This window comes from Bombina bombina, chromosome 4, assembly GCF_027579735.1.
Source record: "Bombina bombina isolate aBomBom1 chromosome 4, aBomBom1.pri, whole genome shotgun sequence".
Taxonomy (NCBI): domain Eukaryota; kingdom Metazoa; phylum Chordata; class Amphibia; order Anura; family Bombinatoridae; genus Bombina; species Bombina bombina.
This window is the reverse complement of record NC_069502.1, coordinates 871,283,154-871,300,982: the sequence shown is the minus strand read 5'-3', so window position 1 is coordinate 871,300,982 and position 17,829 is coordinate 871,283,154. Positions and strand designations below refer to the sequence as shown.

General features: G+C 38.3%; 2 protein-coding genes across 4 annotated transcripts in view; one reads left to right on the top strand and one right to left on the bottom strand.

Annotated features, from left to right (window-relative positions):
- LOC128657371 (oocyte zinc finger protein XlCOF6.1-like) overlaps window positions 1-1,079 on the bottom strand; it is a 107,447-nt gene extending 106,368 nt beyond the window's left edge. For both annotated transcript variants that reach the window (XM_053711696.1, XM_053711695.1), the window contains exon 1: window positions 985-1,079. The gene's annotated coding sequence lies outside the window, so the exon portion shown is untranslated. The remainder of the gene's footprint in view (window positions 1-984) is intronic.
- An 85-nt stretch (window positions 1,080-1,164) lies between these two features.
- Window positions 1,165-17,829, top strand: part of LOC128657367 (oocyte zinc finger protein XlCOF6.1-like) — a 50,405-nt gene continuing 33,740 nt past the window's right edge. Inside the window, exons 1-5 of one of the 2 annotated variants that reach the window (XM_053711690.1) lie at window positions 1,165-1,283; window positions 2,302-2,406; window positions 5,426-5,533; window positions 8,878-8,982; window positions 9,611-9,715. In XM_053711690.1, coding sequence (XP_053567665.1) covers window positions 2,355-2,406; window positions 5,426-5,533; window positions 8,878-8,982; window positions 9,611-9,715 — 370 coding nt within the window. In that variant the 5' untranslated portion in view covers window positions 1,165-1,283; window positions 2,302-2,354. The remainder of the gene's footprint in view (window positions 1,284-2,301; window positions 2,407-5,425; window positions 5,534-8,877; window positions 8,983-9,610; window positions 9,716-17,829) is intronic. The other variant, XM_053711691.1, reaches the window with a different exon arrangement.

Here is a 17,829-nt window from a genome sequence, read left to right as displayed (position 1 = left end):
AAACTAAGTTAAATGAACAAAAACATTTGCTAAACAGCATTATAAACCTAATAAAACAATCACACAACACAGACTTCACTTGCATTTTACAGCAAACAGTTCTTTCTATACATTCCAATCTCGACTGATTTATAGACAGGAAGGTCTTGTTCCTTTGAAATCTGCTTGATAGCTCAGGTCTGGTTAAACTGATTCATTTTAGCTTGCTTGGCTTTGCTGCAACACAAGCGGACAGCTCCATCTACTGGCTATTTTAATAAATGCACTGCTTCTCAATGCTTTTCATGACTGGAAAAAAAGGTTGTTATTCTGAAACGGTGTAAACTGAACCGTTGTAAAACGAGGGCCACCTTTATATAAATACACACACTAGATAGGTATACAAACACATACACATCTATATAGATATAACAAACTCGACCCTGAAACAAAAATAAACCTGTATACCCACACAAACATCTACACATTACTTATTCCTTCACATATACACATCACATAAACATACATATACAAATATACCTACTTCTACAACACCAGACACATGCTAAACTGATGATTAATCGTATTTTGTTTTCACCCCAGTTAAAATGAGGAAAAAGAGGGGTGAGAGGGGAGTCTGAGGCTGTGTATGAGTGAATGAGAGGGGGTTCAGAGAGTGAGCAGAGGCTGTGTGTTAGATAGGGAGTTAGGCTGGCAGGGGAAGGGTCATATAAAAAAATGCAAAAGCACAAGTATCTTAGACACAGCTAGTAAATATTTTAGAAAGGTTCTTGCTGCTTCATGCGCACACAGCCAACTATTCAGTACTTTATATAAAAAATATATATTATTATAAAGAGCTTCCGTCTGCCGAGCACACACAACAACCTACTGTAAATACAGATACCCTCTGCCTTTATAGAGATGATCTTCCTGATACACACTGCAGTGTTTTATATAGAGATATTTAGAGATACACTGACACGAACATGCAACTATACTTACAACCTATAAGTATAGGTTGTGGTAGTTTATTACAAGAAACCAAAATATTGAGAGCTGAAACCGTAGCAGCTTGTTCCTAATCAGCTAAAGGACGGGAACCGCCGCAGAAGGCACGTGATTCCAGCGAGCAAATGGTAAAAACGAGCTAACGGAAGTTTTTTTTTTTTTTTTTGTGTCCCGCCCAACTACTTCCTATAGTTCGAGCTTGCTAGTAATTTCACGTGACTTTTAATGACACAGGTCTTTTAGCTGGGCGGGATCTGTCCGCTATTGTCTTAGTGTTCAACGATTTCACAAAGGTAAACATGAATAAAGCCACATTTTTATAATAGTATACACCTGTACTACAGGAGGTTTGTGTATGTTGTTATGAGGCAGCAGGAACTTGTATGTGTTTCTCTCAGTTTCAGAGGGAGCCTCTCTATTAAATTATCGTAATGTATCAAAGTACCTGGAGAGTGGGCTGTGCTTAATTGGAATAGAGGGGACCTCTCTATTTTATTATATATCCATCTATATAGGGTACTGGGCATTGTGCTGTGTGTGGGGCAGAGGGGACCTCTCTATTATATATAGCTGTATATACAGTACTGCACATGGTACTAACCTCTGCATTTAAAATGTGTGGTAAGACATTTGGAGCCACTATACATATATATATATATATATATATATATATATATATATAAAATTGCAGAGGTGAACGGCACTCACGAGTATGTCAGCTACCTGGTGCTCACACTAGGGAGAGACAAACAGTAAAGCAGTTATGGATCCCACGGACGGACTCCGTGTTGCAGCAAGGACCCAAGAAAAGCAGGCACACAGGTTTTTTCATAAACACTCCGGTTTATTTGCAAAGTTGATTACCAAACGTTTCGGCTCACACACGAGCCTTTGTCACATTTGGTTTTGTACACCATTGACAAAGGCTCGTGTGTGAGCCGAAACGTTTGGTAATCAACTTTGCAAATAAACCGGAGTGTTTATGAAAAAACCTGTGTGCCTGCTTTTCTTGGGTCCTTGCTGCAACACGGAGTCCGTCCGTGGGATCCATAACTGCTTTACTATATATATATATATATATATATATATATATATATATATATATATATATATATATAGTGCTATAGTAGGTGGTGGAGCAAATTAAGCAGAAGGAATCTCTGCAGGTTTAAAATTTTTAATCAAAAGTTTCCAATTTGTTTAATCAGATCCGGAATATGTATTGTTACTGCAGATTATGTATTTATTGTTTGATAATCACTTTTTATATTGTCTTTCTCTCTCTCTGTCTCTCTCCTCCTTGTTTGTCAGTAAAGGAGAAACATTATAAGAATATCTGAGAATATCAGTTGCAGAACAAGACAATGTCTGACACCACTGAGAACCAAACCTCAGACCTTCCTGATGCACACGGAGGTAAGCAGGACGTCACATGCATGTCACCTGGTGTTGTCATCAGTAGGGGATAATATTTACAGTAACCAAACCTCAGACCTTCCTGATGCACACGGAGGTAAGCAGGACATCACATGCATGTCACCTGGTGTTGTCATCAGTAGGGGATAATATTTACAGTAACCAAACCTCAGACCTTCCTGATGCACACGGAGGTAAGCAGGACGTCACATGCATGTCACCTGGTGTTGTCATCAGTAGGGGATAATATTTACAATAAACAAACCTCAGACCTTCCTGATGCACACGGAGGTAAGCAGGACGTCACATGCATGTCACCTGGTGTTGTCATCAGTAGGGGATAATATTTATTGTAACCAAACCTCAGACCTTCCTGATGCACATGGAGGTAAGCAGGACATCACATGCATGTCACCTGGTGTTGTCATCAGTAGGGGATAATATTTACAGTAACCAAACCTCAGACCTTCCTGATGCACACGGAGGTAAGCAGGACGTCACATGCATGTCACCTGGTGTTGTCATCAGTAGGGGATAATATTTACAATAAACAAACCTCAGACCTTCCTGATGCACACGGAGGTAAGCAGGACGTCACATGCATGTCACCTGGTGTTGTCATCAGTAGGGGATAATATTTACAGTAACCAAACCTCAGACCTTCCTGATGCACACGGAGGTAAGCAGGACGTCACATGCATGTCACCTGGTGTTGTCATCAGTAGGGGATAATATTTACAATAAACAAACCTCAGACCTTCCTGATGCACACGGAGGTAAGCAGGACGTCACGTGCATGTCACCTGGTGTTGTCATCAGTAGGGGATGATATTTACAGTAACCAAACCTCAGACCTTCCTGATGCACACGGAGGTAAGCAGGACGTCACATGCATGTCACCTGGTGTTGTCATCAGTAGGGGATAATATTTACAGTAACCATACCTCAGACCTTCCTGATGCACACGGAGGTAAGCAGGACGTCACGTGCATGTCACCTGGTGTTGTCATCAGTAGGGGATAATATTTACAGTAACCAAACCTCAGACCTTCCTGATGCACACAGAGGTAAGCAGGACGTCACGTGCATGTCACCTGGTGTTGTCATCAGTAGGGGATGATATTTACAATAAACAAACCTCAGAGCTTCCTGATGCACACGGAGGTAAGCAGGACGTCACATGCATGTCACCTGGTGTTGTCATCAGTAGGGGATAATATTTACAATAAACAAACCTCAGACCTTCCTGATGCACACGGAGGTAAGCAGGACGTCACGTGCATGTCAACTGGTGTTGTCATCAGTAGGGGATGATATTTACAATAAACAAACCTCAGAGCTTCCTGATGCACACGGAGGTAAGCAGGACGTCACATGCATGTCACCTGGTGTTGTCATCAGTAGGGGATAATATTTATTGTAACCAAACCTCAGACCTTCCTGATGCACATGGAGGTAAGCAGGACGTCACGTGCATGTCACCTGGTGTTGTCATCAGTAGGGGATAATATTTATTGTAACCAAACCTCAGACCTTCCTGATGCACATGGAGGTAAGCAGGACGTCACGTGCATGTCACCTGGTGTTGTCATCAGTAGGGGATGATATTTACAATAAAAGAACCTCAGTGATCTGATCACCTTAAAGGGATACAACGGTTAGTAGTGTGCTGAGGCTGTACAGAAGCAGCATTTAAAAACATTTAACCTTGTTTATAACTTAAAGGACCACTGTAAATTCAACTTATTGTGTTTTTTGTTGTTGTTTTTTTTAAACCTTTATAAACATATTTGTCATAGGATGTCTTTATGTCTTTCCTATCTGATCGCTGCAATCCGATTTATAAAAAAAATATTTCCAAACCCACTCCGTGGGTAGCTGACGCTCCTAGCCAATCCGGTGTGCAAACCGCAGTTTGAAGATGGTAGCCAAAATTTCAATTGCGCATGTGCGAGATTGCGCAACGTCATATACAACAATGGCATTGATTGCTATTGACAATGCGCATGCGTTATTCCCTATGATGTCCTGGAAATTGCGGTGTCAGTAAGACACAATGCGCAAGTGCTATTTTGGCCTGGTTTTGTGCGCATGCGATTGTCTACAAATTTATTATTATATTACATTCAAAAGCGGCGAAAATGATTGGTTGATTGTTATATACACGTAGGGGCTAAAAAGTGGGATGGATTAGATGATGTTATAGACGAAAATTTAAAAACGGATTTAAAAGTTTGAGGCTTCGTTTTGAAAGAGTTTGAGGTTGGTAATTTTTATTTCATCAAAGTAATTTGAAATGTGTTTTAATAAAAGAAAAAGATTAAAGTTTGTAATCCTTTAATCGGCACCACATGCACATGCTCAGTATCAGTATGTGTTTAAACAAATATTTAAGTAAAAATTTAAACTTTTATAGTTCAGGTAGAGGATATTAAGAAACGTTTAAATTCACATGTTCTCCTGGTATCCTTTGTTGAAAAACATATGTACATATCCTCAGTACCAACAATGCACTACTGGAAGCTAGCTGGTGATTGGTGGCTAGTGTGCTCTATATATGACAGCAGTGCTTGTCATGAGAACATATTGAGGTAGGCAGAAGAGAATGCTCTATAAATAGCAGCAGTGCTTGTCATGAGAGCATACTGATGTAGGCTCAGGAGTGTGATCTATATATGCAGCAGTGCTTGTCATGAGAACATATTGAGGTAGGCAGAAGAGAATGCTCTATAAATAGCAGCAGTGCTTGTCATGAGAGCATACTGATGTAGGCTCAGGAGTGTGATCTATATATGCAGCAGTGCTTGTCATGAGAACATATTGAGGTAGGCACAAGAGAATGCTCTATATATGGCAACAGTGCTTGTCATGAGAGCATACTAAGGTAGGCTCAGGAGTGTAACTATACACACACAAACACACGTACTTCCCCCTAAATATAATTGGCTCCTAGATTTTGAATATATTTCTCGAGCACTGTTATACCCTGTATCAGATAACTTTCCTGCTGTAATTACAGGACATCTAGCGGAAAACTCGGGCACTGGGCTATTAAATGTGAAGGAAGAGGATGAGACAGATGACAGGAATAGTCATCAGACTGAAATACATTGGTCCCTCCCTGCCGGTGAGTAGTAATACGTGAGAGTCTGCCGGGGCTGTGCACACAGTTACTTACTGCTCTCCCTTGTAGTTTACTGTCTGGGTTATAAGTGCAGATAACAAAATGAGTTTAACCCTTGTTTAGTTCATGTTGTATTTTTTTTATTTTTTTTTTATTGAGGTTTGATATGCAATAGCAGATGAGCAATACTTCAAATAGTGTGTTGGTACAGAAAGAAAAATCATATCCATTGTCTTAATAAAAATATTACACAATCATACCTGTTACATCACAGGATAATTTGAAATAAATAGATAATGAACCTCACATTTTCAAAATACAAATAAGAATAACAGTGATGTCATCTTTTTCTTTGTTTTGTAAGGATTTGAAATAAATCTCACATGACAAATATATGTACTATAGTGTAAAAGGATATACTAAATAAATGATAAGCTCAGAAGTTGAGCAACCATATACACATAAAAAAATACCCTGTTGCTTTAAATTAAGAGTTAACATGAACTAGTATATCTTGTATGAGAATGTACATTTTATATTATCCTAATAAACCCAAATATATGGTAACCATATATAAATAAAAAAGAATGTACATCAATTGGGATATCTAATATAGATCTTAAGTGTCTTCACTGTAAATAAATAATTTGTTTACAATATTAGTTCTGGATAATAAAGGTATTGGATTAACTGTACGCTTATGATCATATTATTGGTTCAATATAGTAGTAGGTAATATAAATGTTAAGATCTTGAAAAATAAAATAAAAAAATAAATAAATAATAAAATAGGGACCTGTTGCAACACCTTCAACTTATTAGGCGGTGTAAATTGAGAAAGGAAAAAACATGAGAGGATGCATATGATCAGCAGCAAGAAACCAAGACTATCAAAATATACAAGTGTGTATATATATATATATATATATATATATATATATATATATATATATATATATATATATATATATATATATACACACATATGTGTAGGGTAAGTATATATGAATCTAAGAGACATAGTCTAATGTACACTGCACTGAACCCGGTGCCGTCCAGGGCCCTCAGGCCGACACCAGACCCTAGCAAAGACAAACAAAAGTAAATAAAAGACTTATTTAAATACTTAAAACCCCTTACTAGAGCTGTATTGCAGCTGAATATGATAATCCCTACTCACACCATGTCTTCCCAATGCTACTAAATTAATGGCATAATTTCAATCACTGCTGCAACAGGACATAAAATATAGAATATATATATATATATATATATGTATATAAATATTAAGTGCAGTATGTTTTGAGGTAATCCGCAAATATATCCTCTGGGGGAAAATTACATACCCAGAGTACTTTAAAGGATGGGGGTAAAATAGTGTGGGGCCAGCTGGGCAAATATTTGAAGGTTGTGATAGAGGTATATACAATTTTTAGTAATAGCTTGGGTACTATCTATAGAAATGTGACATACTAGCCATAACCTTAGCCCTAAACATAGTCCAAAATGACCTAACTCTACATATTACGCATAAGGTGAGTGGGCAGTTATGTCTTTCAACTCCAACCGTAGTCTTTTATAACTTATGGGAGAGCTTAGAGAATATTTACGTGTTAGAGTGAATGTGTATGTAGAAAATAAAAATAATAGAGTTACTATATATTAAGAGGAGAGAGACCATGTCCAGCAGACAATGATAATATAAACATGTTGTAGATTAAATGGAGCTGAAAATTAGTGATGAACTTGAGAGGACAACATCTTACATTTACTAGTAAAAATGTATTGGTGGTAGGAAAATATATAATATATGTGATTCTCTACGCTATCTGTCAGTTTGAAAGTTTTACTTGAAAAAGTATGTTGTACCATTACGCTCAAATACTATCTGCGTAGATGTAACATGCTTGCAACACATAGAGGTATACATACAAAGCAATAACGAAGAAGTTAGAACATACTGTAAAATATGGAGAGTGTCTAACCCCCCTGAAGCCACCCCAACTTTTCTGAGCATACAGATAAGCATAGAGGAAAAATATCAAAGATAACATGTTCTGAAAAGAAAGGAAGACCAATTAACTGACACCCACTACATCCTTAAGCTAAATAATTATAAAAATTCAAGATGAGTAATAGGCATATGAGGGTGTCAGTTTGGTACAAACCACACCACAATATAGCGTATATATTGACAGTGAAAAAAGATACAGTAATTTACATCTAACTGTAATGTCGGTCTGCCAAAAAAAACAAACAAATAGTAGAACTGCCTTCCAACATTTGCAGGACCACATGAAACTAAGCCAGCAGGAAAAAAATTAAAAATAAAAAGTCTGGAGTAGTTCTTCATTTATAACGCAGTATGTACATCATGTTGGTCACAAATTATAACTCCTCACGTACTGTCTCAAATACTGTCAAAGTCTAAAGTAAATCTTAGCCGACACCAACTTTCAATGTTTGTAGAGGCAGTTGCAGGGTTAAGAAAACAATCTGCAGTATCCATTCGTCAGCCGGGGAACGTGTCCTTGGTAATTTCTCAGGCATTAGCTTTAAGGCTGTATCCACAAATGAATCCCAAATGTCTGGGAGTATTTTGACAGATCCCCGTATATAAGCCCAGAACTGCTGCCTCTCTATATCATTACCAAACTTAATGTGGGCCTCAATGTGGATTTGAATCCTCTTCTGGGTGATCCAATGCAGTAGTGGACATATCTGTAGCATTGTAGTCGTTCCCGGACAACGCTTCCAGCTGCGTGCAAAACTGTACATAGTGCAATTGCAGCAGACGCTGTAGTTCAGATAGCATAGAGTGTATAGTGGTTATCATCCTGCTAGTTCACAATCGATATGTTAGTACCTCTAGGTCTAAATTTGACGAACAGTAAATGGAACTAGTTTCTAGAAAGAAAAAAGATGGCCGCCTATGGCCTCTGCGCAGCCCCAATATCACACTTATGGTCGTTATTGTAGGCTTCAGGAGGTTGTTTCAAAAGTTGCAAGGTGGTATCCCACACTTCGTATAGCTGCTGGGCCACTCCAATATCAAAATAGTGGTGCAAGGCAGTTATTCAAAGTGGTTCAGTGTCAGAGCTGTTATACCATGCAACCGCTCGCATGCACGGCTGGCTCCGCCCCCCTCCATGTTGTATTTTTATACTGGAATATAGCAGATCACAGCCCAGGAAAAAAAAACAACTTTAAGCTGAAAAAAGTAAAAAGAGAGATAAAGCACTACATTGTGTATTTGGATTTTTTTTCTATCTGGGAAATATATAAATTGTAAAGTTATAAAAATTAGATCATGGGTTCTAAAAACTGAATCTGCTTTATTTGTACAGATGAAGATAACACTGATATAGTGAAAGTTGAGATAACAGAAGATCTGTGTGTGAGGCAACGGCTGGGAGCTCCAAATAAGGAAATCGGTAACCGTACCAGCCTAGGTGAGTGTGCACATATGTTGTGCCTGAGGAATGCAGTTTACAGGTAAGTGTGTACATATGGTGTGTCTGAGAGACCCTGATTACAGGTGAGTGTGCACATGTAAGAGACACAGGTTAGAGGTGAGTGTGCATGTGTAATGTGTCTGAAGAATGCAGGTTACAAGTGAGTGTGCACGTATGTTGTGTCTGAGGGATGTGGGTTACATATCAGTGTGTATATAAGTTGTGTGTGAGGGACGCGGGTTGCAGTTAAATGTGCACATGTTGTGTCTGAGAGACCAGGTTACAGGTGAGTGTGCACATGCATTGGGTCTGAAGAAGGCAAGTTACAGGTGAGTGTGCACATGCATTGGGTCTGAGGGAGGCAGCTTACAGGTAAGTGTACACATGTGTCTGAGGAAACCAGGTTATAGGCGTGAGTGCATGTGTGTTGTGTAAAATTTGCCAAAAAAGAAGTAAAATAAGTAACAGAAAAGTAATAGGATTAGTATCACAGTGTGTGTATTTGGGGCTATTGTCTGCCTGGGAAATACACAAACTGTTGTATGGTAAAGTTATAAAAACAAGATTGTGTGATAAAAAAACTAGATCATGTGATATAAAAACAGAGTCTGCTTTATTTGTACAGATGCTGATAACATTGATATAGTGAAAGTTGAAATAACAGAAGATCTGTTTACGCATGATCAGGTGAAGACTGAAGAGGATGAAGTTCCTATAAATACGGCTACAGGTGATTAGCACATATTAAAGGGACAGACTACTACAAAATGTTTGTTTAAAAACATAGATAATGCCTTTTTTACCCATTCCCCAGTTTAGCACAACCAACACGGTTATATTAATATACTTTTTACCTCTGTAATTACCTGGATTTAAGCCTTCTCAGACTCCCTCCTTATCTCAGTTCTATTTACAGACATTTTAGATCATTTGTGCAGACTCAAGAATAACTTCACGGAAGTGAGCACAATGTTAGCTATATGGCACACATGAACAAAAAGTGTCTTGCTCTGAAAAGCCAAAAAAATGCCCTGAGATAAAGGTGGCCAGCAGAGGCTTAGAAACAGACAGACATTTAGATGTTTAAATGTTATAAAGTATATTAATATAACAATGTTTCTGGGAATGGGTAGTAAAGGCGTTTTCTATCTTTTTAAACAAACATTTTGGAGGAGACTGTCCCTTTAAGTAAAGGGAAGATTCTGTGATGGTGACATTTTGTCTCATGTAAATAACTGTAATATTTATCAGATGGTTACACGGCAGACGCATGTTAGTTTGTTTATATGATTGTGCCTTTTAAATAGCTAATAACACACGGACAGGATAAGTAATTATGTAGATACAAGGTCAGCAGCTATATGCAGTTTATAAGGCAGCAGTGTTTATGTTTTGTGCTGTCATAATCATCTCCTCCACTACTGATATACACTGTGCAGCAGCTCTTAAAGGTATAGCAAAGTCATTTTGTGTTTGTATCACAAATGAGCCTCTGCTTTGCAGAATACCTGTATACAAAGCCATGTGCATAAAACACAACATGAGATTATACAGAGCAGATTATAAACTTTATCACCTAACCAGACATGTAGCTGTTAATAAAACTGTTCCTGGTAAGTGTACTATATATACTACAGGCATACCTCAGAGATATTGTGGGTTTGGTTCCAATAAAGTGAGTCACAATATTTTCTTTGTTTCCCAGTGCATATAATAGTTATAGTTACACTATACTGTAATCTATTAGGTGTGCAATAGCGTTATGTCTAAATGAAACCATGTACATATCTTAAAGGGACATACCAGCCAAAATCGGAATCCACATAGATGCATTTCAGTTTTCAATAGAAGCATTTTTGTAATATACATGTATTGGCAAAAATGCTTCTAATAAAAGCTATAGCTGTTTTAAATGTGTATTTAAAGGGACAGTCAAATCCCAAAAAAACTTGCATGATTTAAATAGGGCATGTAATTTTAAACAACTTTCAAATTTACTTTTATCACCAATTTTGCTTTGTTCTCTTGCTATTCTTAGTTGAAAGCTAAAACTAGGAGGTTCATATGCTAATTTCTTAGACCTTGAAGACTGCCTCTAATCTGAATGCATTTTGACCACTAGAGGGCATTAGTTCTTGTGTTTCATATACATAACATTGATCTCATACACGTGAAGTGACCTAGGAGTCAGCACTGATTGGCTAAAATGCAAGTCTGTCAAAAGAACTGCAATAAGGGGGCAGTCTGCTGATGCTTAGATACAAGGTAATCGCAGAGGTAAAATGTGAATTATTATAACTCTGTTGGTTATGCAAAACAGGGGAATGGGTATTAAAGGTATTATCTTTCTTTTTAAACAACAAAAATTCTGGTGTTGACTGTCCCTTTAAGTATGCACTGTGCACCAGCATTTTAAACATAGCACTTGCACAGAGAGCCTAAGGTGCTTGAACCATCTGTAAATTACTCAATTTGTTAACTGCTGACATGATACAAGCCCCAGTGGTGATCTGAGCAGCTGCAGTATGTAAAATGCTGGTGCACTGAGAATATCTAGCTATGCTTCACATGCATGGGCAGAGAAATACAAAAGTGATATCTTTTACTTGAAGCATTTTTGCCAATGCATGTATAATGCAAATCTGTTTCTTTTCAAAGAGGTAATTAATCTACGTGCATTTAAATTTTGAGCAGAATATCCCTTTAATTTAAAAAAATACTTTATTTGTAAAATTTGCCAACCATCATCTGAGCCTTCAGTGAGTTATAATCTGTTTGCTGGTGGTGTGTATATATGTGTGTATATATGTAGGAAAAATGGCGCTGATAGACTTGCTCGACACAGGGTTGGCACAAAGCTTCAATTTGTAAAAAAGGCATTAACTGCGAAACACAATAAAAAAATAAAATTATATATATATATATATATATATATATATATATATATTTTGTGAGCTTTTCCGTTCCTGTTAGAAATGGAAATGCAGAACACTGTTACATTCCATACAGCCATTGGTTGTACACCCTAGCGACTTATTTATAACTGTCCCTAATTGGCCACAGCAGAGAAAGTAACCTAAGTTACAACATGGCAGCTCCCATTGTTTTATAGACACTAAGGGCGAGATTACATATGCGGCGTCGCCTGCAAAACCCAATTTAGTGAATTTAGCGATCACATATATACGGCGCAGCAGACGAGTTACGTGCATATATTTTATACGTCGCCAGCAGTTTTTACTCCCATAAACTAATATAGAACTTGTGTCGCCAGTCAGTATCACAAATTCAGCGCAAGGACTTAAGCGGCAAAAATGGTGAAATTTTACCTCGCCACACATAGGCAGGCGTAGCAAGCCTTGTGTTGAGTATGTATGCACCGTAACCCCCTAGAAGCCCTAACAAACACCTAACGCATGCGCAATATGTATCTCTCAACCGCCATCCCCCCACCGCATTAACTAATAAATGTATTAACCCCTAATCCCCAAACTCCCACATCGCAAAGTAACTAATATAGTAATTAAACCCTAATCTGCCACCCATCCACAACGAAAATGATCTAATATTTAGTTTAAACACAACTGGTCCCTGCTGCACTGGACGTTGGGGTATACCTTTGCATACTGTTATTTACATTGTGTGCACTGCATTTAATCTCTGATCTTACTGCTGTGTGTTCTGGACAATTATTGAATGTGACATCTATATAACCCCTTGCTAGCAGATATATTCTAGACAAGCAGGGGTTAAATCACTGCTGTGGGGTGATATAGAAAATGAAAGCGTTAATATCATATCTGATATTTTATGCTACACCTAAATTATCAAGAGAATAGAGAGACGCACTCACTGAGACAGAACAATAGCTAGAAAAACTTCTGTGCTTGTCCACAAGGCCAGTGCCACTCAGGGTGCAGTCTCTTTTTGCACACTATGCCTTTTCACAGAGAAAAAATATCCTGTAGCATATCAGTCTGATCCTGCCCAATGACAGTCCAGCACCGAAATACCAGGCAATTCTTCTCTGAACAAGACAAACAACAAACCCCAGACGTGCGTTTCGGCCTCTCTTGGGCCTCGTCAGTGAGGTGCAGTTGCATATCTCTAGGGCATGTGTGCAAGGAGTCCAACGTCTGGTTTCCCCCTTTTACTCTTAGGGAGACCTAAGAGTAATTTACATAAAATCAAGAGAATAGAGAGACGCACTCACTGAGACAGAACAATAGCTAGAAAAATTCCGTGCTTGTCCACAAGGCCAGTGCCACTCAGGGTGCAGTCTCTTTTTATTTATGCAAATTGCTCTTGGGTCTCCCTAAGAGTAAAAGGGGAAACCAGACGTGGACTCCTTGCACACATGCCCTTAGAGAGATGCGACTGCACCTCACTGACGAGGCCCACAGAAGGCCGAAACGATTGTCTGGGGTTGTTGTTTTCTCTTGTTCAGAGAAGAATTGCCTGGTATTTCGGCGCTGGACTGTCATTGGGCAGGGTCAGACTGATATGCTACAGGATATTTTTTTCTCTGTGAAGGGGCATAGTGTGCTAAAAGAGTATGCACCCTGAGTGGCACACTATAATAAAATGAACAGGCACGGAAGTTTTTCCAGCTTTTGTTCTGTCTCAGCTGAGTGCATCTCTCTTTTTATTTACACCTAAATTATCAACATGTTATCAACAAGCCTTGCAGTACTCTATACAGAAAAATACAGTTAGTTATATGTAGGCTCATAATGTTTGTGTTCCTCCGTAGCACTAGGTATTTTGAGATGACTTCCTTCTTAAGTTAAAGTGAAAGTAAATCCTAGCGTTTAGCTTAGGTTAGGTTTTATTTTACAGGTAAATTTTATTTATTTTAGCTAGGTAATTAGTAAATAGTTAATAACTATTTAGTAACTATTCTAACTTGCCTGTAAAATAAAAATAAACCCTAAGTTAGCTACAATGTAACTATTAGTTATATTGTAGCTAGCTTAGGGTTTATTTTACAGGTAAGTATTTATATATAAATAGGAATTATTTAGTTATTAATAGTAGGTTTTCTTTAGAATTATTTTAATTATATTTAAGTTAGGGTTAGACTTAGATTTAGGGGTTAATAAATTTAGTATAGTGGCGGCGACGTTGGGGGCGGCAGATTAGGGGTTAATAAATGTAGGTAGGTGGCGCCGATGTTAGGGACGGCAGATTAGGGGTTAATACTATTTAGTGTTTGTGAGGCGGGAGTGCGGCGGTTTAGGGGATAATATGTTTATTATAGTTGCAGCGATGTCCGGAGCGGCAGATTAGGGGTTAATAAGTATAATGTAGGTGTCGGCAATGTCAGGGGCGGCAGATTAGGGGTTAATAAGTGTAAGATTAGGGGTGTTTAGACTCGGGGTTCATGTTAGGGTGTTAGGTGTAAACATAAATTTAGTTTCCCCATAGGAATCAATGGGACTGCGTTACTGAGCTTTACGCTGCTTTATTGCAGGTGTTAGACTTTTTCTCAGCCGGCTCTCCCCATTGATGTCTATGGGGAAATCGTGCACGAGCACGTACAACCAGCTCACCGCTGACTTAAGCAGCGCTGGTATTGGAGTGCGGTATGGAAAACAATTTTGCTCTACGCTCACTTCTTGCCTTTTAACGCTGGGTTTGTAAAAACCTGTAATACCAGCGCTGTAGGAAAGTGAGCGGTGAGAATAACATGCAAGTTGGCAACGCACCCCTCATAACGCAAAACTCGTAATCTGGTTGTATGTTTGCTACTTGATTAAATGCTATTTTAATAACTGGGCTTATAACCTCTTTCAAGTAGTCTCTTAGATAAGATATCTGCTTGTTCTACAAAATCTTTTTGGTTTGTGCATTTGCGCTTTAATCTATTAAACTTTCCTTTTGAAACACCATAAATACATATCTGGGACAAAGAGTTGCCTGCTATTGGTTTCCTGAATACAATGTGTCTAGTATTCCTTTCAAAACTATATCTAAGTATTCAGTCTGCTGTTGATGAAAATGGTAATTACATTATACAGGGAGTGCAGAATTATTAGGCAAGTTGTATTTTTGAGGATTAATTTTATTATTGAGCAACAACCATGTTCTCAATGAACCCAAAAAACTCATTAATATCAAAGCTGAATAGTTTTGGAAGTAGTTTTTAGTTTGTTTTTAGTTATAGCTATTTTAGGGGGATATCTGTGTGTGCAGGTGACTATTACTGTGCATAATTATTAGGCAACTTAACAAAAAACAAATATATACCCATTTCAATTATTTATTTTTACCAGTGAAACCAATATAACATCTCAACATTCACAAAAATACATTTCTGACATTCAAAAACAAAACAAAAACAAATCAGTGACCAATATAGCCACCTTTCTTTGCAAGGACACTCAAAAGCCTGCCATCCATGGATTCTGTCAGTGTTTTGATCTGTTCACCATCAACATTGCGTGCAGCAGCAACCACAGCCTCCCAGACACTGTTCAGAGAGGTGTACTGTTTTCCCTCCTTGTAAATCTCACATTTGATGATGGACCACAGGTTCTCAATGGGGTTCAGATCAGGTGAACAAGGAGGCCATGTCATTAGATTTTCTTCTTTTATACCCTTTCTTGCCAGCCACGCTGTGGAGTACTTGGACGCGTGTGATGGAGCATTGTCCTGCATGAAAATCATGTTTTTCTTGAAGGATGCAGACTTCTTCCTGTACCACTGCTTGAAGAAGGTGTCTTCCAGAAACTGGCAGTAGGACTGGGAGTTGAGCTTGACTCCATCCTCAACCCGAAAAGGCCCCACAAGCTCATCTTTGATGATACCAGCCCAAACCAGTACTCCACCTCCACCTTGCTGGCGTCTGAGTCGGACTGGAGCTCTCTGACCTTTACCAATCCAGCCACGGGCCCATCCATCTGGCCCATCAAGACTCACTCTCATTTCATCAGTCCATAAAACCTTAGAAAAATCAGTCTTGAGATATTTCTTGGCCCAGTCTTGACGTTTCAGCTTGTGTGTCTTGTTCAGTGGTGGTCGTCTTTCAGCCTTTCTTACCTTGGCCATGTCTCTGAGTATTGCACACCTTGTGCTTTTGGGCACTCCAGTGATGTTGCAGCTCTGAAATATGGCCAAACTGGTGGCAAGTGGCATCTTGGCAGCTGCACGCTTGACTTTTCTCAGTTCATGGGCAGTTATTTTGCGCCTTCGTTTTTCCACACGCTTCTTGCGACCCTGTTGACTATTTTGAATGAAACGCTTGATTGTTCGATGATCACGCTTCAGAAGCTTTGCAATTTTAAGAGTGCTGCATCCCTCTGCAAGATATCTCACTATTTTTTACTTTTCTGAGCCTGTCAAGTCCTTCTTTTACCCATTTTGCCAAAGGAAAGGAAGTTGCCTAATAATTATGCACACCTGATATAGGGTGTTGATGTCATTAGACCACACCCCTTCTCATTACAGAGATGCACATCACCTAATATGCTTAATTGGTAGTAGGCTTTCGAGCCTATACAGCTTGGAGTAAGACAACATGCATAAAGAGGATGATGTGGTCAAAATACTCATTTACCTAATAATTCTGCACTCCCTGTATACATAATAAAGAACTTCATTGTTATTTATCCAATCTACAAAGTTGTTAACAATCTCTGGTGGTCCATTCCATTTCAAGATAAGATTGTCTATGGAATGTTTGCAGTTTTCATATCCAAAGATGTGGGACAGCTCCCACCAACCCACATACAGGTTGACATATGAGGGGGCAAATTTTGCCCCCATTGCTGTCCCACATATCTGGAGTTAAAACTCCCCCTTAAACGGAAAAAGTTATGGGTAAGGAGAAATGACACCACTCGGAGAACATATTGTTGAAACTCCCTGATGGAGTTCGAATAATTAAAAAAAAAAAAAAAAAAACTCTATATAGCTTTGAGTCCTTTATCATGAGGAACAGATGTATTTAACCCAACTAACTGCATCTAGGGCCAACCATCCAAACCCTGATTGCCAGGATATCCCTGAAATTGTATACAATAGATGTTTGGTGTCCTTAAGTAACTATGTAATGTTGTAACATAGGGTTGGAGGTTGTCATCAAGCCATTGTGACAGATATTCAAAGAGCGAACCTATCCCACTAATTATGGGTCGTCCTTTTACATCAATTAATGACTTATGGACTTTTGGAAAAAGATGGAAAATGGGCATGACCGGATAATGCACATAAAGATACTCAAACGTGTCTCAATCCAAATGCTTTGCCACCAGTCCATCATCCAAAAGTCCATACTGTTCTCTTTGAAATTTCTTAGTGGGATCAAAACTGCAAAACAGAATAGTTTGTATCATTAGATAGTTGTCACAGTGCTTCATTTAATATAATCTTTACGATTCATAACAACAACTAACCCTCCTTTATTTGTTTTTCAGATCACTATTTCATTATTATTACTCAGATCATCTCGAGCCTTATGTTCCTGGTTGGTTAAATTGTTATTTTTAAGTGTACAGTTTTCAGACAAACTAGTCAAAACTCTCTACTCTCTGGTAGAAAGTCTATTACAGAGCCCCTACTCTGTATTGGATATAATGTATACCACCAATATTTTTTAGTATTAAATGTACTAGAATAACTTTTATGTTCAAGTTGTTCTTGTAAAGAAATAAGATCGCAAGTCTTTTCAAAGTTCAGTTCAGATGAATTAAATAAATTAGATTTTTTCATATTATTTTAGGGCTGTCATGCAAATCACCGGCATCAGTATTATAAAAATGTTTTTGTAAGGTTACATTGCAAACTAGTTTATTCACATCCAGCATGGTCCTGAAAAAAATAAATTTTTAGTAGGTACAAAAC